Source organism: Bubalus bubalis, chromosome 18, assembly GCF_019923935.1.
Source record: "Bubalus bubalis isolate 160015118507 breed Murrah chromosome 18, NDDB_SH_1, whole genome shotgun sequence".
Lineage (NCBI taxonomy): Eukaryota > Metazoa > Chordata > Mammalia > Artiodactyla > Bovidae > Bubalus > Bubalus bubalis.
The window spans coordinates 55,926,892-55,953,728 of NC_059174.1; the positions used below are offsets into that span (position 1 = coordinate 55,926,892).

General features: G+C 52.6%; 1 protein-coding gene across 7 annotated transcripts in view; it reads left to right on the forward strand.

The window, feature by feature from the left end:
- The window catches only part of MYH14 (myosin heavy chain 14), a 91,654-nt gene that overhangs the window by 55,522 nt on the left and 9,295 nt on the right, over positions 1–26,837 (forward strand). For all 7 annotated transcript variants that reach the window (XM_025270025.3, XM_044931354.2, XM_044931357.2 and 4 more), the window contains 20 exons: positions 365–486; positions 2,615–2,684; positions 2,829–2,989; positions 4,188–4,296; positions 5,363–5,494; positions 6,310–6,516; positions 7,924–8,061; positions 10,171–10,294; positions 10,898–11,069; positions 12,897–13,109; positions 13,677–13,821; positions 15,162–15,368; positions 17,184–17,288; positions 17,384–17,536; positions 18,692–18,940; positions 22,727–22,939; positions 23,510–23,722; positions 24,854–25,015; positions 25,965–26,093; positions 26,672–26,760. In XM_025270025.3, coding sequence (XP_025125810.2) covers positions 365–486; positions 2,615–2,684; positions 2,829–2,989; positions 4,188–4,296; positions 5,363–5,494; positions 6,310–6,516; positions 7,924–8,061; positions 10,171–10,294; positions 10,898–11,069; positions 12,897–13,109; positions 13,677–13,821; positions 15,162–15,368; positions 17,184–17,288; positions 17,384–17,536; positions 18,692–18,940; positions 22,727–22,939; positions 23,510–23,722; positions 24,854–25,015; positions 25,965–26,093; positions 26,672–26,760 — 3,113 coding nt within the window. The remainder of the gene's footprint in view (positions 1–364; positions 487–2,614; positions 2,685–2,828; positions 2,990–4,187; positions 4,297–5,362; positions 5,495–6,309; positions 6,517–7,923; positions 8,062–10,170; positions 10,295–10,897; positions 11,070–12,896; positions 13,110–13,676; positions 13,822–15,161; positions 15,369–17,183; positions 17,289–17,383; positions 17,537–18,691; positions 18,941–22,726; positions 22,940–23,509; positions 23,723–24,853; positions 25,016–25,964; positions 26,094–26,671; positions 26,761–26,837) is intronic.

The window sequence follows — 26,837 nt, forward strand, 5'->3', positions numbered from 1 at the left end:
TCAGTTGCTAAGTCATGTCCGACTCTTGCGACCCCATGGACTGTATGTAGCCTGCCAGGCTGAGTCCATGGGGTTCTCTAGGCAAGAATACTGGAATGGGTTGCTATTTCCTTCTCCAGGGGATCTTCCCGACCCAAGGAGCAAAGCCGCGTCTGTTACATCTACCTGTACTGGCAGGCGGGTTCTTTACCACTAGGGCCACCTGGGAAGCCCAAACTTATAGGTTGAACCAGATGAAATTGCCTACCGTTTTCCACCTGCCCAAACTGCCATCCACCTGCGTTCCCCTGCCGGCTGCCGGCTGGTGCGTGGCGCCCCCGTGTGGTGGCCGCTGACCTCGCGTGTCTGTCACTGCTCTCCGCAGGCGGGGAAGCTGGACCCCCGGCTGGTGCTGGACCAGCTGCGCTGTAACGGCGTTCTGGAGGGCATCCGCATCTGTCGCCAGGGCTTTCCCAACCGCATCCTCTTCCAGGAGTTCCGGCAGCGGTGAGCGACATGGGTGGGATGGGGCCAGGTTTGGAAGCCACCGTATCAACATTCAAAGCTCCCCTCTCCCGCGCCGCTACTTCTGGGCTGGGCGGGGGTGTGGCCTCGGCGCGAGGGGAGGGGCGGGGCCCCTGGGCGAGTTCCTTTGGTTGCTGAGTCTCAGCTTTCTCTGTGTTGTAGGAGAGCAACGTCCCCTTCAACGTCCCCTTCAGTGGGCTCCCCAAGAGAAAGGGCATAGAGCACTACGTTGCAATCGGTTATCGCAACAAGCGTTTCTTATAAAAATGCAGTCGAGCAAGAGAACAGAAAATATCAACCTATAAGATCCCTAGTGATTGAGAAAGTCTGATACACACATTTCTCAATCACCAATAAAAACTATGGCACTTTAATATTTGATATTAATATATTATGTATATGATATTTATGTGCATGTATATATACGGTAAATATTAAAACAAAAGTTATGCTTCACACAAGCTGTATGTAGCAGAATCATTCACTAGAGAATGAGAGCCCCATATACAATATAAAATTTTCCTATTAGCCATATTTTTAAAAGTATAAAGAAACAGGGGGAATTAATGATAACAAGAGAGTTTATGTAACCCAATACAGCCAAGATATTAGATCATTTTAACATGTAATCTGGAGAAGGAAATGGCAACCCACTCCTGTATTCTTGCCTGGTAAATTCCATGGACAGAGGAGCCTGGCAGGCTACAGTCCGTGGGGTCACAGGAGTTGGACACGACTGAGCACCCACGCAACATGTAGTCAATATAAAAATTTAGTAGTGAGACATTGTGCATTATTTTGTTTCCTACTGAATCTTTGAAGTTCAGTGTATGTCTTCCATCCATAGCACATCTCAGCTTGGACACAAAATTTCCAATGGTCAAAGAGAAATATACTCCTATTAAGACAATGGAATTGTGTTGAAAAGAAAAATATTTTGCACTGCTTCAGTTTTTAAATTGAAGTTTCATTTAATTAAAATGAAATGCAATTACAAATCCTGGTCTCCAGTTGCCCCAGCCATCTTTCCAGGGCTCTTTGTAGTTGCATGTGGCCAATAGCATTATATTGGACAGCTCAGGTCTGCAATTTCCTACTCAAAGTGTGGTCCCTGGATCAGCAGCATCAGTATCACCCAGCAGCTTATTAGATATGCATATTTTGGGGCCCCTCCCCAGACTTACTGAATTAGGATCTGCATTTTAACAAGATCCTTGGTGACTGAGAAACTCTGATACACGTAGATACACACACACACACATTTCCCAATCACCAGTTTAAAAATATGGCATATTAATATATGACATTAATATATCATGCATATGATATACATGTGTGTGTGTATGTTGTATATATCATATCCATATTTTTAATGAAATGTCATGATCCAGGGAGCGGGCATAGAAGGAGAAAGGCGCTGAGGATGGACACGTATGTGTTTAATGAAATGTACTTTTCAAATTAGGATTTGCACAGAGAAATGTAAAAGAAATATCTGTAAGGCACTTAACTCAGGACCTGACACGTAATAAGTTCAAAAACATCAGCCCCCATTTGTTATTCTCACACTTCCAAGACGCACCTTTTTTTACACCTCAATGACCTATGCACGCATGTGTGCTAAGTCACTTCAGTTGCATCCAACTCTTGGCAACCCCAGTAGACTGTAGCCCACAGGCTCCTCTGTCCATGGGATTCTGCAGGCAGGCATAATGGAGTGGGTTGCCATGCCCTCCTCCAGGGGATCTTCCCAAACCAGGGATCACAACCGTGTCTCTTAGTCTCCTGCATTGGCAGAGGAGTTCTTTACCACGAGCGCCACCTGGGAAGCCCCAGTTACTTATGGTGTTGGTGTAATTAAACACTGGTAATCAACACATGCTGTGTCCCAGGAGGAGAGCTTTTATTGATGACATTGCTCCTGGCGGTGATATCAATGCTCTCAGCCTGGTGAGCGACCCTCGGTGATGTTTGAATATTTCTTTCTGTTACTGTTCCTAGTGTCGTTGTTACTATTGTTATTTGTCCCTCTGAGCCCAGTGCCTGGCCCCACGTGGTGACAGTCTGCTGCTATTCTTCACCCTACCCCACCCCTGTCCCCCCATTGCAGGTATGAGATCCTGACGCCCAATGCCATCCCCAAAGGCTTTATGGATGGGAAGCAGGCCTGCGAGAAGATGGTGAGTGAGAGGTGGAGTGCAAGTGTGTGTGTGTGTGTGTGTGTGTGTATGTGTGTGCATGGTCTCAAGGGGTGGAGAAGGTTGAGCTGGAAACCTCCCCACTCCTCGTCCCTCCTCCTCACAACCCCTCCCCCACCCCCACAGATCCAGGCCCTAGAATTGGACCCCAACCTCTACCGCGTGGGACAAAGCAAGATCTTCTTCAGGGCAGGCGTTCTGGCCCAGCTAGAGGAAGAGCGGGACCTGAAGGTCACAGATATCATTGTGTCCTTCCAGGCAGCTGCCCGGGGATACCTGGCTCGCAAGTAGGGCTCCACACTATCTCTTGGGGTCACATTGGCCTTTACTGGTTCAGGGAGGGTTGATCAGATGTCCCCAGAGGCGATGCAGGAAGGGGTTGACCAGCTGGCTCCAGATGGCAGGGCCTCTGAGATGGTAGAAGGGCTGAGATACAAAAGGATGGAGCTACTAGATGCCCAGGCTTCTTGGTTCTACAGTCCCTGAGGCTCCTGAGTGATGCTAGGACCACAGAGAAGAGTTCAGTTCAGCCATAGGGTGACCAACCATCCCAGTTTGCCTGGGACTGGAGGTTTCCTGGGATGCGTGATCTTCATGCTAAAACAGAGGAAGCCCCAGGCAAACGTTGGGTTGAGGTGGTCACCTTAGCGGCCGGTACCTCAAGGGACTCCAATCTGGACGGGGAGACATACACCAGCACAAAGGGTCACAGTCCAGGGTGAGATGTGCTTCAGTGGGGGTCGTACAGCTGCAGCGAGAGGCCCTGCAGACCAGGTGGATGAAAGACCACGGGAAAGGTGTTCCAGGCAGGAGTGACAGCCTGCCCAGGCCTGGTGATGTGAGAGCCTGGCACATTTCAGGCAGGCAGCGAGTTTTCAGGAAAGTCCCCTTCTCCCTGGGAACTGGCCCAGAGGAAGGATCAGAGAATAAAGGACTCCCCAAACACCAGGCTGAGAGGCAGGGACTGTGTCCAGGGGCAGTGGGAGTAGCAGAGGGCCGAGTCAGCTGTGGGCATAGAAAGACCTCTCTGGAAGCATGTCAGGGATGGGTTGGAGGCTGGGAAGGAAGCTGGGGTGTCTGGTGGGGTAGAAAATGAGATCTGAACTGGAGCTGAGGCAGGGGCAGAGTCAAGGGCAGAAAGACTGATGAACTGCCCACACAAGATTTATCAACAATAGAACAATGCTCGCACATGGCTGGTGTGGCTAAGTTGCTTGTCATGTCTGATGCTTGCGACCCCATGGAATGTAGCCCACCAGGCTCCTCTGTCCATGGGATTCTCCAGGCAAGAATACTGGAGTGGGTTGGAATCTTCCCAGCCCAGGGATGCAACTCAAGCCTCTTTCATCGCCTGTGTTAGTAGACGGGTTTTTTACCACTAGTGCCACCTGGGAAGCCCAGTAGGCAATTAATAATGGTTGCTAAGGGGACAGGGCCTGGAGGGGCCGCGTCTCCCTTCTCCCACCTGCCTGCCTCCCCACCCAGGGCCTTCCAGAAGCGGCAGCAGCAGCAGAGTGCCCTGAGGGTGATGCAGCGGAACTGTGCGGCTTACCTCAAGCTGAGACACTGGCAGTGGTGGCGGCTCTTCATCAAGGTGAGGGCACCTGGAGGGGTGACCCCAGTGGCAAGGAGACAGGTCCTTGGGGCCAGGTCTGCTTGGGCAAGTGACTTCCTTGGTTTGGGCCTCAGTTTTCTGCATCTGTAAAATGGGACCAATCAGCCCAACACTTGTTCCTTGGGAGTCTTCAGTTAACAGGTGACAGAAAATCCGACTCAAACCAGCATGGGTAGTAGATTCGGGATAGCTTTAGGTGCAGCTGAGTCTAGGGTTGAGTTGGGTGTCCCTAAGATCCCCTAGAATTCAGTGATTCACTGGAAGGACTCACAGAACTTAGGAAAGCTGTTACACACGTGGTTACAGTTTATTACAGTGAAAGGATGGACATTAAAGTCAGGAAAGGTAAAAGGCGCACAGGGCATAGTCCAGACTTCCATTTGGGTTCTTCAGGTGTGGGTGGGGCTGGCCTGTCTCTCCAGCCAGAATCACACAGTGTAAAGTGCATCTTTCACCACGGACTTGGATGAAGAACTTTGAGGCACACTGTGAGTGGCCAGTGGCTGCTGCAGGCAAAGCGATCCCGTAGCAAAATGGGACACTTTTAGTGCTGCTTGTCATGTACCCTGGACTGTTCCAGACTCTTGGTAAATATGAAGTCATTGATGCATTCTGAAAACCCTGTGAAATAGGGGCTGCTATTATTCCCAATTTTGTTCATTTTTTGGCCCCAGTGAGGGACATGTAGGATCTTAGTTCCCCGACCAGGGATCCAACCTACGCCCCCTTCCTTGAAAGCACAGAGTCTTTTTCTTCTTCTTTTTTTAAATTTGTGGCCAAACCAGCGGGCATGTGGAATCTTAGTTCCCTGACCAGGGCATCGAACCTGTGCCCTCTGCATTGGAAGGCTGAGTCTTAACCACTGGAGCGCTCGGGAAGCCCCTCTCATCCCACTTTTCTAGATGAGGTGACACAGCCAGTAGTGGACGAGCTGGCATGGGAACCCAGGAATGGGACTCTCCTCAGAGCGTGAGCTGTTAGCTTCCGAGCCCAGTGGCCTCCCACGGTGGGAGCCAGCCATCCACACCCCCTCCTGTCCCCACAGGTGAAGCCGCTGCTGCAGGTAACGCGGCAGGATGAGGTGCTGCAGGCGCGGGCTCAGGAACTACAGAAAGTGCAGGAGCTGCAGCAGCAGAGTGCCCGCGAGGTGGGCGAGCTCCAGGGCCGGGTGGCGCAGGTAAGGGGCGGGGCCACCGTGCGGGGGCGGGGCCAGTGGGCGGGACTGGTGGTGGTGGACGGGGCTTCCGACGGAGCCCGCTGCAGGAATAGAATGGGGGCGGAAACTGTGGTGTGGTGAGCAGTGAGATGCAGGGAGCAGGGTCCTGGGGATGTGGCCAAGGTATCTGGTGGGAGTGGGACTGGTGCTGCTGAGACAAGATGCTCGGTAGCTGGTCCAGCACGGGGGCAGGGCAGGAGCCCAGTTTCGTGGCGGGGCCACCCTCCGCAGGCGGTGGACCTTCCACTGTTGCCAGCATTTCTGGTATCTTAAAATAACGCCGAGGCAAAGCCCTTCTCGTTCATTTTTTCTGTTTGCTTTTTCCGAGTTATTGCCTTTGGTTGAATTTCTAGGCGTGGGAGTAGTAAATGCAATGTGAGCTGACAGAAAGTCCTCCAGAGGCCATTTCTCTGGAGGATGGACTGGAGATGGAGAAGCTGGAGGCTGGGAGGCCGGGAAGAGTCCACTGGGAGAGGGTGAAACCTGAGCCTGTTAGGGTTATGGGGGCAGAGTGGGGCGGCAAGGCAGGAGGGATGCAGGGGGACTGACGGACTATAGGGAAGTGAGGGAGAGGGCGGAACCCAGCTGGCTGACTCAGTGACTGGGGCTCATCCTGAGGTGACGGGCAGGTTGGGGACTGTCTTCCATCCCTCCCTCCTGCCCCCCAGGCCCCCAGGCCAGACTAGATCAGGGGGCAGGAGACCCTGGTGCTCGGCGGAGGGCCATCCTGGGAGCACTGCCTAACAGCCGCTGACCCCCGTCCACCCCCTCCCCAGCTGGAAGAGGAGCGTGCCCGCCTGGCAGAGCAGCTGCGCGCAGAGGCAGACCTGTGTGCTGAGGCTGAGGAGACCCGGGGCCGGCTGGCAGCCCGGAAGCAGGAGCTTGAGCTGGTGGTGTCCGAGCTGGAGGCCCGCGTGGGCGAGGAGGAGGAGTGCAGTCGCCAGCTGCAAACCGAGAAGAAGAGGCTGCAGCAACACATACAGGTCTGCCCACCCACCCCCTGCCTGCGCCCCGAGGCCACCTCCCCCCACCCCTTCTGTTGACCCCGCCCACCTCTGCTTCAGCAAGCCCTGCCTCTTAAAAACAAGTCTCAGTTCAAAGTGGCTTAGGCAAAGAGACTACTTTTGTTTGTTCTTTTCAAATAATGGGAGACTCTAGACTGTGTAAGCTTCAGGCATGGCTGGATACAGGTGCTCAAGCAATCGCCTCAGTACTCAGGCTCTCTCCATCTTCTGGCTCCATTTGCCTCTGTGCTGCTGCATTCTGAGGCTGGCTGCCCTCCCTTGGTTCCCCTTCAAAATCCGCAGATGTGTTCTACACTTAAGGCACATCTCAATTCAGATGCTAAATTCTCACTGGCAGGACTTTATCGGCCTTTGTGCTTCATAACTTCTTCAGTGGAAACAAGTAGATTCATATCCCCAACTTGGTCCAAACATACTTCAAAGTTTCCCAATAATTAATTGAGTGACTGGTTTTCAGTTTAAGAGAAGTTGAGATAAATTGAAAATTTAGCTCCTCAGTCAGACTGGGCACATTTTGAGAACTCAGTAGCATTTTAATCATTGCCTCTTGACCCCATTGGAGAGGGAGAGCCCTGTCCTGTGGTTATGGAGATGGCCTAACATACCACACCTGATCCTGGACAGATGTGCTACAAAGCAAGTTACTGGTCGCACATACTCACAGCCTGAGGGAGGCAGACACCATGACACAGAGAGTCACAGTGGGGTTGCACTCAGGAATGCAGTGAACCAGCTGCTGCTATGGGAGGCAGGCTTAGCAGTAACAAGAGAATGAGGTGACCCCACATTCCTGCAGGAAGATGTGGTTTGTTTATTTAATTAATTTATTTATGTTTTGGCTGCACCACATGGCATGCAGGATCTTAGTTCTCTGGCCAGGGACCCCACCCCCATGCCTCTGAACTCATGCCTTCAGCATTGGAAGTGAGGAGTCCTAACCATTGGACCACCAGGGAAGTCCCAATTGCTTTGTTTAAATAATTCCAAGGACTACCAAGTAATTGAAGCGCACTAGACAAGGATAAGCAGATACACTGTCTGGTCCCCAGGATATAATATCTATCCTGTAGAGATATTGTGTATAGATATCTATACACACAGTGTAGACAGTGTATAGATATTGTATGCTGAACACCAGGTTCAATGTCTCCAACAGTGCCTGGCCCCCCTGCCAGGTACTCAGTCAATGTTTATTGAGCCAATGAATGAAAGTAATAGTTGGGTCCTTCCCAGCCCCGCCCAGAGTGTGGACCTGTCTGAGCCACAAGCCCCGGGGGTCTGTGAGCCATCCCCACCACCCCTGTCCATCCCATCACACCCCAGTCCCCACCCCTGGGTCCTCACCCCACCTCCTCCACACTCCAGGAGCTGGAGACTCACCTCGAGGCTGAGGAAGGGGCCCGGCAGAAGCTGCAGCTGGAGAAGGTGACGACGGAGGCAAAGCTGAAAAAATTGGGGGAAGATCTGTTACTCTTGGAAGATCAGAACGCCAAGCTGAGCAAGGTCAGTGGCCAGTGAGCCCCCAAGCGTGGAGGGTGTGGGCCCACTGGTGGGCTGGGTCCCTCTCTGCATCGCCCACCCCCAGCATGCCCACCTCTAGGAGTCTTTGGATTCTCCATTTTCTTGGCTGTGTCTCCCTTGAACTTTTCCCATCTCCTAGCCTCTCTGTCACTCTGGTTTCACAGCTTCACTCCAGCCAGTGTTTACTGAGCAGCTATTATGAGTCATTCTTTATCTCTGTGCCATCAGACACCCTAAAGCCTCATTGCTAAAAACAACCCCCATTTCATTACATCCCATTGCTCTGTGGGCCCACTGGGCTATGGTCCCCTTAAAGAATTGCCATGACATGATGGCAGGGGCTGGAAGGTGGTATCTGGGTGCTCCTTCATGCGGCCTCTCTGCTCACAGGAGAGCCTGGGTTTCTCATCTGGCAGCTCAGGACTCCCAGAAAAAGAAGCAGAAGCAACCAGGCCTCTTAAAAGCTTAAGCCTGGAACTGACATCACCTTCTCTGAATTCTATACATCAGGTGTTGGCAAAGGTTTTCTCTAAAAGGCCGGATAGTAAACATTCAGGGCTCAGCAGGCCGCTCTGTTTCTGTGCCAACCACTCAATTCTGCTATTGTAATGTGAAAGCAACCACAGATGGCCTGTGATCAAATGGGCATGGCTGCGTCTCAATAAAACTTTATTTATAAACGCAAGCAGTGGGCCAGGTTTGGCCTGCAGGCTGTGATTTGCAGACCACTGAGCTTAAAGCCAGAGAAGGCAATGGCACCCCCACTCCAGTACTCTTGCCTGGAAATCCCATGGACGGAGGAGCCTGGTAGGCTGCAGTCCATGGGGTCGCGAAGAGTAGGACACGACTGAGCGACTTCACCTTCACTTTTCACTTTCATGCATTGGAGAAGGAAATGGCAACCCACTCCAGTGTTCTTGCCTGGAGAATCCCAGGGACAGGGGAGCCTGGTGGGCTGCCGTCTATGGGGTCGCACAGAGTTGGACACAACTGAAGCAACTTAGCAGCAGCAGCAGCAGCAGAGCTTAAAGCAGACTCAGTCTAGATTCAAGGGGTGGAGAATTGGACTCTGTCCATGGCTGGGCATGTGGTGAAGAGTCTGCCACCATCTTTAACCTGCTCAGGGTTAAACCCCTGGGCTCGGCACAGGGGATATGGCATTTAACTAACTAGAAAACCATTTCTGTCCTTACAAGGGCATGGGCAAGGGGGATGCTAGCTGAGTCACCCCAGGAAATCAACATAATCATACACTGTGAACTAATTATAAACTGTCAGAAAAGAATAGAAAACTGTGGACGCGGATGGCCCAACCTCCACTAGACGTGGTCAGGACAGGCTTCCCGGAGGCAGTGTTGCCTGAGTTGAGAGCTCAACAATGCACAGGAGTCTTCTGGAACATTCCTTGGATGCAATGGCTCTTCTCTCCTACTCTGTTCTATGTTTTCCTTTTTTAAGGTAGTGCCAACCCACTGCTTAGACTTCCAAAACCACTCACGGTATGAAAAACGCTGCTCAAAAAATACATAAACAAATAATGAAAATAAGTAAAAAATAATAAAAAAACAAAAGAAAAAAATGCTGGTCCAGGCCAGTGCTTCTCAAACTCCCATGTGCCCAAGAATCACAGGGAGAACTTGTCAGAGTGCAGATTCTGACTTGGCAGGTCTCGGGGGGGGACCCTGAGATTCCATTCCTAGCAAGCTCCCATTTGGTGCTGATGCCGCTGGTCCGTAAATCGGACCTGGAGTAGTGATGAGGCTCCAGGGCTCACCCGTACACGCAGCTGAAGTGCAAGGATGTTCAGTGCAGTGTTGTTTATAATAGCAGGTGATGCGAATCAACGTGAGCATCCATCCAAGGACCGTCGGGTTAATGAATGGGGGTATCCTTCCAATAGTGGGAGTCTATGCGGTTAACAGTCTGATGGGGGTGTGATGGGTTCATAGACACTAGGGAATGGGAAAGGAGGGAAGGGGTGGGAGCAGGAAGGGTCAGGGGAGGAAGGAGGTGAGCAGAAACACAGATGGGAATGACAGCCAAGATGAGCACGAGCCCCTGACTCCCACCCCCACCTCCCACTGTGCTCAGGAGCGGAAGCTGCTGGAGGAGCGGCTGTCCGAGTTCTCATCCCAGGCAGCCGAGGAGGAGGAGAAAGTCAAGAGCCTCAATAAGCTTCGACTCAAATATGAGGCCACCATTGCGGACATGGAGGGTGAGCTCCCGCCCCCCAGGGGGACCTATGCACACTCCAGCAGGGGCGAGGGTGGGGTGGGGGGACAGTCCTCATGTGCTGTGGGGCCTCAGTGGTCACATCTGCTAAATGCAGGCAGGAAAGAAGGCTGGGGACAGGTTGTGTGTCCTCCTTCCCAATCCAGTTCTCTTCCTCTCTCCTTGGTATCTTGGGTGACTCTAGCTGATGGCCCCACTAACTGTTTCAGACACATTTTTTTTTTCTCGCTCTGTCCCTTGCTGAGGACTCAGAAGCAGAAACAGAAGAGAAGGAGCACAGGAGGAGGCTGGTGGGGGGCAGGGAGAAGAAGACAGGGCAGAACTAGCCGGCCAGCCGGCAGGGGCCGGCGGGGGGCGTGGGGGCGGTGGGGGAGAGGACGGCCTCTGGGGTCTGCTGCAGATCGGGGCCAGTGGGCTATCCCAGGGGTGGGGAAGCTGGAAAAGATGGGGAGGGGTGGAAAAAGAGGCTGAGCTCAGCTTGACGCCCCGAAAGTGCATGCGATGACTGGGGCGAGGGGGCTGGGGGTCTCCCTGGGGGTGTGGGTCTGGCTCCCTCATGCATGGCCCACCCCGCTCCCGCCTCCAGACCGCCTCCGGAAGGAGGAGAAGAGCCGCCAGGAACTGGAGAAGCTGAAGCGGCGGCTGGACGTGGAGGGCTCGGAGCTGCAGGAGCAGATGGCGGAACAGCAGCAGCGGGCAGAAGAGCTGCGCGCCCAGCTGGGCCGCAAGGAGGAGGAGCTGCAGGCCGCCTTGGCCAGGTGCGGGGTGGGCTGGCGGAGCGCGCGGCACGAGGGCGCCGCCTAGCGGCGATGGAGGCGCCCGGCTGAGACCCGCTAACCCACAGAGCCTCAGTGTACCCTTCTGTAAGATGGACACAGCCAGAGTTCCAAGCCCGCCTGGTTAAGGGAAAACTGAAAGCGGGCCCTGCGTGTCTAGTAATTTAACAGTTTCTTGCACTGAGGCCAGCAAATGCTTTTTTCTTCTTCTTCCCCCCATCCTCTCCCCAGCCTCTCAAAGCTGAACAACTCAGAATCTGCTGTGATTGGATAAGTGATCTGGCCGTCTTAGGAATCATAATCATCATAATGCCAGCCATTCACAATTATTGAGCGCTTACTGTATGCCAGATATGGCGCTCACTGTTTTAGATGCTTTTCACCCTTGTGACCTTAGGCGCCCTTGTGTATGGATGCAGCTGGAATTCAGAGCAGCTACAATGTTGGGGAAATGTGGATTGCAGAATTGATGGGACGTGGGTTGGTGGAGGGGAGTTAAGAACTGTGCACCCTCCAGCCTGACTTCTGAGTTCAAATCCCAATTCCTCCGCTTTCTGGCCTCATGACCTTACCCGAGTAACATCACCTCTCCAGTCTTAGTTTCTCCATCTGGAAAATGGGGGTGATTATAGAAGCTCTCCCAGAGTTAGTGTAACAGTCGCTTAGTCGCTTAGTCGTGTTGGACTCTTTGTGACCCTATGGACTGTAGCCCACCAGCCTCCTCTGTCCAGTGGATTTCCCAGGTGAGAATACTGGAGTGGGTTGACATTTCCTTCTCCAGGGGAATCTTCCCGACCCAAGGATTGAAACTGAGTCTCCTGTGTTGCAGGCAAATTCTTTACCATCTGAGCCACCAGGGAAGCCCAGGGTTAGTGTGGGGGTTAAATAAGAAGGTGCTGAGGACATGCTTCGCACACCCTAAGGCCTCAATTGATGCTGTGGTGTGTCTGTTCCTACTTTCCATTATTACTGTTATTTTTTCCCCTTTTGCGTTGAGGTGAAATTCACATAGCAAAATTAGCCATTTTAAAGCATACCTCTGAGGGGTGTTTGGTACATTCACAATGCTATGCAATCACTACCATCACCTCAAAAAAAATCCTATTAAACAATCCCTCCCCATCTGTCCCTCCTCTTAGCCCTCGGCAACCACCAGTGTGCTTCCTGTCTGCCTAGATGTGCTGATTATTGCTACTTCTCCTAAGTGGAGTTGTGTAACACATAGCCTTTGGCACTTATGTATTACTGTTTCCATCACCACCCTCCTGGCAGTCCTGTGACGTGGGCGGTCATGCTCTCTCACAAACCGGGAGCCTGCAGTTCAGAGAGGCTGTCACTTGCCAGGGCAGGTGGCCAAGCAGGGGACACAAACTGTGATCAGCATATTTCCCTGAGCTGTTTAATCCGCAGTCCATACTGCCCCTTCATCCGGCTCCTCTTTGCAAGAGCTTGATCCTAGAGGGGTTATGAGGAGGAATTCAGGGGTCAGCCACCCACTGACCACGTGGCCAGGTCAAGTACTTTCCCACTCTGCGCCTCAGTTTCCTGCGTGGGCATGAACATCACATGGGATGATAAGGCAGAGGGGTCTCAAGTGGAGGGAACTTAGTATCCTCGTGATACCAGTGGTGTCATCCCCATTTTACAGCTAGGGAAGTCGAGGCTCTGAGTCCTAGAGGCACGTGTCCAAGGACAGAGCTGGGATTCGAATCTGGAACTGGCCATGTCTAGTCCCTCCACGCCCCCAGAAATCATCCCCACCCCCTGCCTGTCCTTGTACTAACCCCCTTGGTCCTTGTCTACCCCCAGGGCAGAGGAAGAGGGTGGAGTCCGGGCCCAGCTACTCAAATCCCTGAGGGAGGCGCAGGCTGGGCTGGCCGAAGCCCAGGAGGACCTGGAGGCTGAGCGCGCGGCCAGGGCCAAGGCGGAGAAGCAGCGCCGGGACCTGGGCGAGGAGCTGGAGGCACTGCGGGGCGAGCTGGAGGACACGCTGGACTCCACCAACGCACAGCAGGAGCTCCGGTGAGGCTGGGCGGCCGGCAGCTGGCACCGGTTGGGCACCTGTGGAGCCGGGTTGGGAGGAGAGGAAAAGGACATGGGTCCAAACTCTCCATCTGCACAGATGTTGAGTCATTCACCAGTTGTTTTCTGGGCACTGGCTCTGGACCAAGCTGGGGACATAAATGGATCAGACTCAGGCATTGTCCTCTGGAACTCCCAGTCTAGGAGTAAGCAGATTCAGGCAAAGACAGACCTGGTCTAGAGCTAAGTGAGCTTTAATGGAGTAGGACAGGCCATCGTGGATGATCAGAGAAGACCCCTGTATCACTCTATGGGAGGGAGTCCAAAAAGACTTCTTGAGAAGGGGGCGTTTTGAATAGGGTTTTGACAGATGCCTAGGAGCTCACTCTTAAAGCCACACTCCTCCTGCAGCATCACCACCCATACTTCTCAGGGAATATAGAATGAAGTCCCCATCCTTGGAGGGAAAGAATAAGAAGAGGCACAACCGGCTGTCGGGGGCTGCCTAAAGTCCCAGTCTTCCTCTATTCTGAAATTCGATTCCCTGTCCCCCTTCCCCAATAAAAGGTCCAAGAGAGAACAGGAGGTGACGGAGTTGAAGAAGGCTCTGGAGGAAGAGACGCGCATTCATGAGGTGGCAGTGCAGGAGCTGCGGCAGCGCCATGGCCAGGCCCTGGGAGAGCTGGCGGAGCAGCTGGAGCAAGCCCGGAGGGTGGGTTGGGATGGGGCTGGGGTTTCTGGGGAGCCACGGGGAGGCAAAGTGGGATGCTGGGTGGAGGAGGTATGTCTGGCCGGTCCTAGCCAGCCCGCTTCTCTTCTCAGGTATTCATGTCTCTGATCCATCTTTTTTTAAAAAATAATTTACTTATTATTGGCTGTGCTGGGTCTCGCTGCTGCTCGGGCTTTTCTGTAGTTGTGGTGAATGGGGGCTGCTCTCTAGTTGCAGTGCTCGGGCTTCTCATTGCAGTGGTTTCTCTTGCCGCAGAGCAAGGCTCTAGAGCTTTCAGGGTTCAGTGGTTGGGGCTCCCAGGCCCTAGAGCACAGGCTCAATAGTTGTGGCCCCGGGGCTGAGTTGCTCTGCAGACATGTGGGATCTTTCCGGACCGGGGATCGAACCCATGTCTCCTGCATTGGCAGGTGGATTCTTTACCACTGAGCCACCAGGGAAGCCCCCCGATCCATCTTTCATTCAGCGAATGTTTGCTGAAAATGTGCTATGTTCCTGGTGTGATATTGAGGGCCCAAAGTATGAAGAAGACAATCAGTACACACTTCTATTGTGGAGATGATGTTTTAGCAGGAGAGTCAGAGTGTAAACAATCTAAACAGATTCACAGTATATATCAGGGTTATAAGTGCTATGGGAAAATGATGAACAAAAAGCGGGGTCAGAATGCCAATAGTGGGGTGAGAGGGGCATTTTGTGATTTGAAATAGAGAAGGCCATGGAGAGATTCCACGAAAAGGTGACCTCTGAGTGAAAAGCTGAAGGAAGGGGCTTCCCAGGAGGCTCAGTGGTAAAGAATCTGCCTGCCAATGCAGGGGACATGGGTTCGATCCCTGGGCGGGGAAGATCCCACATGCCTCAGGATAACTAAACCCTTGCATCACAACTGTTGAGCCTGTGCTCTAGAGCCCAGGAGCCAAAACTACTGAAGCTCGCCTGCCCTAGAGCCCATGCTCCGCAACAAGAGAAACCACGGCCATGTGAAGCCCATACATGGCAACTAGAGAGCAGCCCCTGCTCACCACAGCCTGAGAAAGCCCCCTCGAAGAAACAAAGACACAGCATGGCCAAAAACAAATAAATAAGGTCATATTAAAAAAAAAAAGTGACAGAAGCGAAGGGTGACCCCATCTTGGCATCCTGGGAAACATGCTCCAGGCAGAGGGAACAGTCAGTGCAAAGGCCCCAGGGTAGGAGTGTGCCTGGGTCTTTAAGGAATGGTGAGGGGTTCCAGAGGAAATAGTGCAAGGGACATGGGGCATGCATGTGCCTGGCCTGGTAGAGAAAGGGAGTCATAAATCTCTGCCGTCTCTCTCCCACCTCAGAGCAAAGGCACATGGGAGAAGACCCGCTTGACTCTGGAGGCTGAAGTGTCTGAGCTGCGGACGGAGCTCAGCAACCTGCAGACCGCGCGGCAGGAGGGTGAGCAGCGGAGGCGTCGCCTGGAGTCACAGCTGCAGGAGGTGCAGGGCCGCGTGGGAGACGGGGAGCGGGCCCGAGCAGAGGCTGCAGAGAAGCTGCAGCGAGCCCAGGTGAGTGGGGCGGCCAGCTCAGCAGTGGTGTCTGCTTTGTGACTTTGGGTGAGATGCCTGCCCTCTCTGGGCTTCGGCTTGGTCCACATCAACCCTGCCGTCCCTGCCAACTTCTTCAGCATTACCACACATTAACAGCTAGTATCTGGTGAGTGGTTGCTATATACCAAACATCCTGTGTATTTTTACTAAAGCCTCCTGAAGGAAGTGCTAATATTGTTCCCATTTTACACACAGGGAAACTGAGGCCCAGGGAGGTGAAGCTGGTTGTCTAAGGTCCCTCAGAGCCAAAGCGTGAATCCAGGCATGACTGACCTTGAGGCTCTTAACCCTGCCACAGTGCCCACCTTTCACCCTCTTATCTTCTGGCCGTAAATAATCCATGGTCTGATTAGAAAAACCCAGGGTGAACATTTAAACCTGTAGGTAGAAAATGTCATACTGTAGTTGTTAGGAGAGATGTGGGCTTTTTATTTTAATTGTTTTATGTTTTTAAACTAAATGACCAATACCTGTTTATTGCTGAGAACATGAGGCCAGGAGCTGCATCCAGGATCATTGTGGTGGTGATTTGGGTGCCAGGAGAACAGCTTTATTGAAATATAACTTACATACTGTATAACTCACCCATTTAAAATCAAACCAGTCCATCCTAAAGGAAATCAACCCTGAATATTCATTGGAAGGACTGATGCTGAAGCTGAAGCTTCAATACTTTGGCCACCTGATATGAAGAGCCGACTCTTAGAAAAGACCCTGAGGCTGGAAAGATTGAGGGCAGGAGAAGTGGGTGACAGAGGATGATACTGTTAGATAGCATCACTGATTCAATGGCCATGAGTTTGAACAAACTCCAGGAGATAGTGAAGGATAAGGAAGCTTGGTATGCTACAGTCCGTGGGGTTGCAAAGAGTTGGCCACCACTGAGCAACTGAACAATGAGTTTTAGTATATTCATAGAGTTGTACATTTATCACCATAATCTAATTTTAGGACATTTTCATCACCCTGAAAAGAAATCCCGTACGAGAGTTAGGGTTAAGGTCCTCCAATCTCACCCCCTGCCCTAGCAATTACTAATCTACTTTCTGTCTCTTTGGGTTTCCTATTCTGGACACTTCATAGAAATGGAATCATACAATATGTGTCTTGTGTCTGACTTCACTCACTTAGCATAATGTTGTCAAGGCTCATCCATGTTGTAGCATCCATCCGTACTTCATTATTTTTATGGCTGAATAATATTCCATTGTCTAGAGAGACCACATTTTGTTTATCCAGTCATCTGTGGATGGACGTTTGGGTTGTTTCCACCTTCTGGCAGTTGTGAATACTGCTTCTGTGAACACCCCTGTACAGGTTTTTGCATGGACTTGTTTTCATTTCTCCTGGGTACAGACCCAGGAGTGGAATTGCTGGGCCCTGTGGAAACTCTGGTTTAACATCCTTGGTGGCTCAGATGGTAAAGAATCTGCCTGCAATGCAGGAGACCAGGGTTCGATCCCTGGGTTGGGAAGATCCCCTGGAGAAGGGAATGGCAAACCATTCCAGTGTTCTTGCCTGGAGAATCCCATGGACAGAGGAGCCTGGTGGGCTTCAGTGCATGGGGTCACAAAGAGTGAGACAGGACTGAACGACTAACACTTTCACATGGAAACTCTGCATTTAACCATTTTAAGGAGCTGCTAGACTGATTATCGTGGCAGCTGCACCCTTTTACATCCCCACCAGCAGTGGGTAGTGGGGATCTGAGGCAGGTATGCAGGGGGGTCGGCTGGCAGGAAGCTGCCATTATAAGATGCCCCTTCCCCACAGGCTGAACTCGAGAATGTGTCCGGAGCCCTGAGCGAGGCCGAGTCCAAAGCCATCAGGCTGAGCAAGGAGCTGACCAGCATGGAGGCCCAGCTCCACGATGCCCAGGTGACCCCAGCTCCCATCTCACCACCCGCTCCCCAACCCAGACTACCCCCAACTCTCCTGCCCACACTGAACATCGTCCTCTCATCCACCTGCAGGAGCTGCTGCAGGAGGAGACCAGGGCGAAGCTGGCCCTGGGGTCCCGGGCACGAGCCCTGGAGGCGGAGGCAGCCGGGCTGCGGGAGCAGCTGGACGAGGAAGCAGCCGCCAGGGAGCGGGCGGGCCGCGAGCTGCAGGCCGCCCAGGCCCAGGTGAACAGCCCTGCAGGGAGATCCCCCACCCGGCTCCTGCTGGGTTCCGTGGCTCACAGGGTGACCCCACAGGCCAGCATGTCACAAGCCAGACCACTGCAAGCCAGACTCCCCTCCTCTCTGTCCCCACAGCCCCAGCCCTGCACAAACTTCATCCTCTGTCACCTGTATCCTCCTCTCAGCCTCCCTTCAAACCTCTAGTCTATCCCCTTCTGGCTCATCTTTCACATGGTCTTTATAAAGCCGGAGCTGATGCTGCCTTTTCCTTGTTCACACACCTCCCAGGGCTCCCCAGCTACCCACCCTGGACAAAATCCATGCCTCTCACCAGGTTGTCAGAGACTCTGCATTCTCTGGGCCTTCTTTCATCGTTAGCTATATTCATCTCTCATCTCTCTTTCCTCACTTCATGTAGGAAAACGCTTTTCATTTATTAGGACTTAGCATCCGCCTCTCCTGTTCTAAGAAATTATTCACCACCCCTCTCTGAGCTCCCTTAACCCTTCTTTCTCCTTTGTCCCCACTCCGGTCACCCTGACTGGCTAGAACTATCATTGCCCATGATTCCCCTGACCAGACTGAAAGCTCCTTGAAGGTGGGACCCCCATCAGAGTTAGATCTGGGTCCCCAGCCTAAGCCAACATAGTGCCTGATGTATGGGATGCCTTGAGAAATGCCTGTTGAATGAATGATGAATGTATGCCCGTGAATATTGTTCTTTAACTGGAAAACTCCTATGCATACTTCAAGATCCATCACAAATACTCCGTCCTCCAGGAAGTCTCTTGAATGTTCTCAATAGATTTTTGAACCCGTGTGGTGGACTCCTGTGGCTTCCCTATTTCTGCCTTAGCCTCTATCATCGTGGTTGTAACACTCAGTCTCCCCCATCAGACTGGGGGTTCCCCAGGGCAGAACCCAGGTCTGATTCATCTTCTGGGTCCTGTGGGAACCATTTTAACGTCCTGGAGGAGCTGGGGCTCCGAGAACTCACAACCTCATCCCTACTCTTCAGGTAGAAGTGCCCAACAGAGTGAGTCATCTCCCTCTTTGGGCCTCAGTCTCCTCATCTGGGAAATGGGGCCCCACCAACTCACACCCGGGTCGCCGACATGGGTGCCACCCACCCTCTCTCTCCTCCACCCCCAACCCCAGCTCTCAGAGTGGCGGCGGCGCCAGGAAGAGGAGGCAGGGGCCCTGGAGGCAGGGGAGGAGGCTCGGCGCCGGGCGGCCAGAGAGGCTGAGGCCCTGAACCAGCGCCTGGCAGAAAAGGCGGAAGTGGTGGAGCGGCTGGAGCGGGGCCGCCGGCGGCTGCAGCAGGAGCTGGACGATGCCACAGTGGACCTGGAGCAGCAGCGGCAGCTTGTGAGCGCACTGGAGAAGAAGCAACGCAAGTTCGACCAGGTGAGGCGCCTTGGGTTAGCCACCTGGGGAACTGGGATGCTCACCCACGCTGCCCGTCTCGGTCATTGTGAGTGATCAGTAACAGGTGATGTCACAGCTCAGCTGTGAACCTGCGAGGACCTTCGGGCAAGATGCCTCTTCCCTCTGAGCCTCTGTAGGATAGAACGCCCATCGATCCTGGCTTATGTCTCCTGCCCCCAAATAATTACTGCTGGTACCCAGTGTTACTCCCAAAGGCGTCCTGCAGATACACAAGAGTGTACTTAGGAAGGCGAAATGAAATAACACGTCTTGCTTCTCCTGCTGACTCACTGTGGACTTCAGGCAAACTGCTTGTCCTATTTCAGCCTCAGTTTGCCCCTCTAGAAAATGGGGATAAGGGGATTCCCTGGCAGTCCAGTGATGAGGACTCTGCGCTCTCACTACTCTTGTTGTTGTTCAGTCACTAAGTCCGACTCTTTGCGACCCCGTGAACTGCATCGCTCCAGTTTGATCCCTGGTTGGGGAACTAAGATCCCACAGGCTATGCGGTACAGCCAAAAAAAAAAGAAGAAGAAGAAAGAAAAAATTGAAAGTGGGGATAATACTAAGCATCTGACAATGTAAGAATGTAATTAAATTCTCAGAACCCCAGAGCGTTAAGATCAGGCAACCCTGACGTTCACAGCCCAGTTGGGGCCCTTTCTGGCTGTGTGGCTTGGGCAAATTGCACAGTCTCTCTGCCTCATTTTCTTCATCTGGAAAATGGGAGAGTCCTTATTTTTGCCTTCATTTTTGAAAGGAATTTTCACTGGCTGTTGAATTCCAGGTTTTATTCTTTCCACACTGGGACGAGATCATTCCATGTTCTGGGGCCTCCACTGTTTCAGATTTAAAGTTAACAATCATCTAAATCATGGTTTCCCTGTAGGTAATGTGATGTGGTTTTCTAGCTGGTTCAGACTTTTTCCTCTTTATCTTTGCCTTTTAGCAGTTTGACTATGATATCCAGCTGTGGGGTTTTGTGTTTATTCTACTTCAGTTTACCAAGCTTCCAACAGCTTTGGGTTAGTGTTCTTAATCAGATGTGGAAATCTTCAGCCATTGTTTTTTCAAATATTTTTCTGCCCCATTCTCTCTTTCTCCCCTCCTCTTCTCAAACTCCAAATACATGTATGTTCGATTGCTTAATACTATTCCATAGATCATTGAAAAAATTTTAAAAGAATTAATTTGTGTTTTATATATATATAGACATAGTTAAGCAGGAGATGGCAAGAGTGAACATTGACATCATAGGAATCAGTGAGCTAAAATGGAGAGGAATGGGTGAATTTAATTCAGATGACCATTATATCTACTATTGTGGGCAAGAATTCCTCAGAAGAAATGGAGTAGCCCTCATAGTCAACAAAAGAGTCTGAAATGCAGTACTTGGATGTGACCTTAAAAACGACCCAATGATCTCAGCTCATTTCCAAGGCAAACCATTCAACATCATAGTAATCCAAGTCTGTGCCCTAACCACTGGATGCCGAAGAAGCTGAAATTGACCAGTTCTATGAAGACCTATCGGAGAAGGCAGTGACACCCCACTCCAGTACTCTTGCCTGGAAAAGCCCATGGACAGAGGAGCCTGGTAGGCTGCAGTCCATGGGGTCGCTAGGAGTCAGACACGACTGAATGACTTCACTTTTACTTTTCACTTTCATGCATTGGAGAAGGAAATGGCAAGCCACTCCAGTGTTCTTGCCTGGAGAATCCCAGGGACGGGGGAGCCTGGTGGGCTGCCGTCTCTGGGGTCGCACAGAGTCGGACACGACTGAAGCGACTTAGCAGCAGCATGAAGACCTATAAGGCCGCCTAGAACTAACAACAACAACAACAACAAAAAGATGTCCTTTTCATCATAGGGCATTGAGATGCAAAAGTAGGAAGTTAAGAGATACCTGGAGTAACAGGCAAGTTTGGCCTCGGAGTACAAAATAAAGCAGGGCAAAGGCTAACAGAGTTTTGCCAAGAGAACGAACTGGTCATAGCAAACACCCTCTTCCAACAACACAAGAGGTGACTCATCGGAAAAGACCCAGATGCTGAGAAAGATTGAGGGCAGGAGAAGAAGGGGAAAATAGAGGATGAGATGGTTGGATACCATCACCAACTCAATGGATATGAGTTTGAGCAAACTCCAGGAGATGATGAAGGACAGGGAAGCCTGACATGCTGCCGTCCATGGGGTCGCAAAGAGTCGACACAGCTTAGCCACTGAACAGCAACAAATATACATATAAATATATATATTTGCATGTCTTGTAAGTTTTATTGTTCATCAATTGCTATGTCATAAAAAAACAGTGAAGGTTTGAAGTACATTTTAAATTTTATGTATTTTTTTTTCCTACTATGACTACAAGAGGAAGAAAGAAAACCCTTTCCTCTCTTGGGTATATAAAGCAAGGGGCTGATCAGTTTGATCCATTTAAGGTTTTTTCTTTTTTTGGCTCAAAATTTCCTTTCATTTAATTTTTTATAAAACTTGAAGTGTAGTTGATTTACACTGTTGCATTAGTTTCAGTTGTACAGCAAAGTGACTCATATATTTATACATGATACATATATTCTTTTTCAGATTCTTTTACTTATAAGTTACTAGAAGACATTGAGTAGAGTTTCCTGTGCTTTACAGCAGGTCCTTGTTAATTATCTGTTTTATATATAGTAGTGTATATCGGCAACCCACTCCAATATTCTTGCCTGGAGAATCCCAGGGACGGGGGAGCCTGGTGGGCTGCCGTCTACGGGGTCGCACAGAGTCGGACACGACTGAAGCGACTTAGCAGCAGCAGCAGCAGCAGTGTATATCTGTTAGTCCCAGATTCCAAATCTATCCCTCCCCCCTTTCCCCTTTGGTAACCACAAGTTGGTTAGTTTGTTTTCTATATCTGTGAGTCTGTTTCTGTTTTGTAAATAAACTCATTTAATTACATCATTTTTTTTAAAGATTCCACCTAGAAGTGATATCATATGATATTTGTCTTTCTCTGTCTGGTTTATTTCACTTACTATGATAATCTCTAGGTCCATCCATGTTGCTGAAATGCCATTATTTCATTCTTTTTCATGGCTGAGTAATATTCCATTGTATATATAGGCCACATCTTCTTTATACATTCCTTCATCCATGGATATTTAGGTTGCTTCCATGTCTTGGCTATTGTAAATAGTGCTGCAATGAACACTGGGGTGTGGGTATCTTTTCGAATTAAAGTTTTCTCCAGCTCTATGCCCAGGAGTGGGATTGCTCCATCATATGGTAACTCTAGGACCTCCCAGGTGGCACAAGTGCTAAAGAACCTGCCTGCCAAAGCAGGAGACCCTGAAGACTCGGGTTCCATCCCAGGGCCGGGAAGATTCCCTGGAGCAGGGCATGGCAACCCACTCTAGTATTCTTGCCTGGAGAATCCCATGGACAGAGGAGCCTGTCCATGGGGTCACAAAGAGTCCGACAGGGCTGGAGTGACTGAGCACTCTGGCACATGGTAACTCTATTTTTAGTTTGTAAAGGTACCTCCTCACTATTCTGCAGAGCGGCTGCACCAATTTACATTCCCATCAACAGAGTGATCCACTGAACAGCGAGCTGGTCTGGGACCCAGTGGAAACTTTAATCCCTCTGCCTCCCTCTTGTGTCTCTGCCTCTGTCTGTCTGTCTGTCTCTCCGTCCTTGGCCCCTCTCTCTTCCCCATTCCCTTGTACACTCCTTTTAGCTAACCTGTCTCTCCCACCCCATCTCCCTCACCCCGGAAGCTCCTGGCGGAGGAGAAGGCGGCAGTCCTGCGGGCGGTGGAGGAGCGGGAGCGGGCGGAGGCCGAGGGCCGCGAGCGCGAGGCCCGGACGCTGTCACTGACCCGGGCCCTGGAGGAGGAGCAGGAGGCGCGCGAGGAGCTCGAGCGGCAGAACCGCGCGCTGCGGGCCGAGCTGGAGGCGTTGCTGAGCAGCAAGGACGACGTTGGCAAGAGTGTGAGCGGCCCCGGGTCCCCGGGACACAGACACACACAAACACACACACACACGTGGGCGACCACGCGCCCCACCCCCCACCCCGTGACGCTGGGGCACACAGGCACCTGTGTGTGCTCTCCCACACGGAGGGCAAAGGGAACCGGCGTCGGAGAGTCCCCGTGTTCACGCACACACCCGGGAAGTGAGGAAAGCCAGGCATCAACAGGCAACGATTCATGGGCCCAGCACACGGGAAGAATCTTCCAGCAAACATATGTGCACACACTGAGCACGACAGCTTCTTAGAAAACATCCATGTGCAGATGCGTGTTCATGAAATGTGAGCGGGCTCTCCCGTCAAACACACTTGCTCACATGTACACACTGAGCACGAGAGCCGCTCACGCTGTGTGTAGGTAACTCCGGACAAGAAGGAACTAGGATGGACATGTCACCTCGCTGCCTCCCCCTCGTCTATCAAAGCTCCCCTCCCATCTAGCCTAGCATAGATCTCTGGGCCTGACCTCCCGCCTCCTTGGTGGTCCAGGTGCCCAGGGCTCACTCTCGTTCTGCTTCCCACCCTCCCAGGTGCATGAGCTGGAGCGAGCCCGCCGGGTGGCCGAACAGGCAGCAAGCGATCTGCGAACGCAGGTGACGGAGCTGGAGGACGAGCTGACGGCAGCCGAGGATGCCAAGCTGCGCCTGGAGGTGACCGTGCAGGCCTTGAAGGCGCAACACGAGCGGGACCTGCAGGGCCGCGACGAGGCGGGCGAAGAGAGGCGGCGGCAGCTGGCCAAGCAGGTATGGGCAGGGCGCCACCCAGCTCAGTGTGCTGGAAGTCTCACCCACCCACCTGCTACTCTGGGTTTCTACCCAAGTCCCACCTACTAGCCAGCCATCCTCCTGTTCCCCAACCCACTCACCCACCGTGACCCGAGAACCCCCACGTACAAGGACCCATTCGGACACCCTCCATCCACTAACCGGTCCACCCAACCACCATCCCATCTACTGAGCCAGCTGCCCAGCCGCCCATACACAGCCTCCCTACCAGCCAAGACTTCTACACAACCAACTCTGCATCTGACTTCTCCATCCACCCAATACCGGCTCCAATCAACCTCCTCTCTCCAGCCCAACCCCCCCAGTATCTACCCACCTCCTCTGCACCCCCAACCAACCCGTATACCCATTTACCTGCTCATTGACCAGCTTGTCTTCACCCCACTTCATCTGTGACCTTCCTTCCTTTTTCATTTATTTCTTCACCTGCTTCCTCATTCACTCCATATTTCTCTCTGCACATTCATTCATTCATTCTTCATTCAGTGGAGGAATTTCCTGTGGTCTGCAGTGGGCAAGGCTTTTCACTCGGTGATGTGTGCTGAGCGTGGGAGGGGCGGGTCAGCCCTGAATATCAGAAAGAGCCCTCTGGGGCCATGTGGGCAGCAGACTGGAGCAGGGGAGACTGGAGTTGGGAAGCCTAGAGCAAGTGATGAAGAGATGATCCAAGGCCGGGATGGGGAGCAGTATCTGAGCATTTCTTTTTAAATCTACCTTGGCCCCACTGATCCAGCCATGGGTTCATGCACGATTTTGTCCTGAGGGCACCAGGGAGCCAACCACAGGAGGGCCATGAGCAGTGTCAGCTGTGATTGTAGAAGGACCTTTCTAGAGCCTTCAGGAATGGGCTGGAGAGGAGTGATGGGAGCAAAGAGGAGGCTGGGGCAAGAAGGAGGGATAAAGCTTGAGCCAGGGCTGTGGGGTTGGAGAGGATGTTTGGGTTTGTGATGGAGAGAGGCAAGGGGCAGAAGGAGTGGGGCTGGAGACCTGGGCAGGGGCTGGAGGGTAGACCTCTATGCCACTGGCATGTAGGGGGAGCCTGGGCTTCCTGTCCCCTGAGCCCGCCCCTCCCGACCTCCCCTCTCCCAGTTGAGGGACGCAGAGGTGGAGCGCGATGAGGAACGCAAGCAGCGTGCTCTGGCCGTGGCCGCCCGCAAGAAGCTGGAAGCCGAGCTGGAGGAGCTGAAGGCTCAGACCACGGCGGCCGGGCAGGGCAAGGAGGAGGCGGTGAAGCAGCTTCGAAAGATGCAGGTAAGGGGTGGGGCTTAAGCCGCGGAAAGGGGAGGCCCCGCCCTCGCTCCGGCTCCCAAACCAGCTCGGACCCCGCCCTCTCGATCCCAGGAGCAGCACCCACGTTAGGTAACAGCTCTATCCATGCCCCAAAGGCTCATTTGGTTCTTTTTATATTTTTTAGTTCCTTTACTTAAATTGCTTAATTTCTGGGACTTCCTTGCGGCCCAGTGATGAAAACTCTGCGCTTTCACTGTAGAAGGCACAGGATTGGATCCTGGTCAGGGAACTAAAATCCCACATGCCGCTGGATGGGGACATAAATAAATAGTTGCCAGGTAGCAAACTGGCCGAAAGTGTAAACGCCAGGGTCAGGCAGCCTGGGTTCAGGTCGTGACTGTGCCACTCACCACCCTGAGTGCGTTGCTGAATCTCTCTGTGCCTCAGTTTCTCCATCTGTACACTGGGTAGGAAAATGGTCCCCACCAACTGGAGTTGTGAGGATTAAGATTTTCAGTATGTGTACAGAATAGGGACTGGCCCAAGGTAAGTGATCGATGTTTTCCATCACTTTTTTGTGGCCAAGCTGCTTGACTTGAGGATCTTAGTTCCCCCACCAGGGATCGAACCCGCGCCCCCTGCAGTGGAAGCGCGGGAGTCTTAACTGCTGAACCGCCATGGAAGTCCCTCCCAACTCTATTATTACTCCAGAATCCACATATTATCCCCACTTTACTCTTGCTTTAATTTTGATGTGCTTCTTTTTTTAAAGAAGTGAGACCCAGAGACGGGGGGGAGAGCTGGCCCATGGTCACACAGCCAGCGGCTGGGAGCGCGGTGCAGAAGCCCAAGTCCTCAGGACTCTGCTTGCTCACGGGGAGCCCCCCACAGGGCTGACTGCGAGGGTAGCGGGGCTGGGGGCATTCCCTGTGACCTGGCTGGGCCCACTCACTCGCTTCGTTCTGCCCAGGCCCAGATGAAGGAGCTGTGGCGGGAGGTGGAGGAGACACGCAGTTCGCGAGAGGAGATCTTTGCCCAGAACCGGGAGAGTGAGAAGCGCCTCAAGGGGCTAGAGGCGGAAGTGCTGCGGCTGCAGGAGGTGATGCCGGGGTGGGCGGGGCTCAGGAGGGTGGGGTCGCGGGTGGGCGGGGCCAGGGATGTCCCGGAGCCCCGCTAGGGTCCTGAACCGGAAAGCCCCAAGGTCGGTGTCGGGATGGGCTAGAGTAGGGAGATTGGAGGCAGGGAGGCTGGAGAGGGACGATGACGCCTGAGCCGGGACGCGGAAGAGGGAACAAACAGCGTAAAGGAGCAGGATGGACAGGGCTTTTGGTGGTAAGGGGGCAGAGGAGGGGAGAGGAGGGGGTCTGGCCCGATGACTGAGGGAAACTGGAGGAGGAACTGGTCTGAAAAGAGATGCTGGGCTCAGTGAGGAGGCCATGAGGGTGAGGGATCCTGGCAGGCGGGTAGCAAGAAGTGGACACGGATCAGGGGCTGCGGAGATGGATTTAGGAGACATCTGCCTATAGACTGAAGCTCATTCCAAGGTTATCCAGGGGCAGCATGTTCAAGTGCAGTGAAAAAACATCAAGAGACTTGAGGCGTGAGGGGTAGGGAGGCCGGTGCTCAGCCAGCCTCCCATCACCACAGCTGACCACCTGCCTATTTTGCTTGTTGCAGGAACTTGCTGCCTCTGACCGTGCCCGGCGGCAGGCCCAGCAGGAGAGGGATGAGATGGCAGACGAGGTGGCCAACGGCAGCCTTAGCAAGTGAGTGGCCCATGGTAATGTGGGGCAGGGCGCCCTCTTCTGGCCATCCTGCCCTCTCACCTCCCCCGACCTTGCCC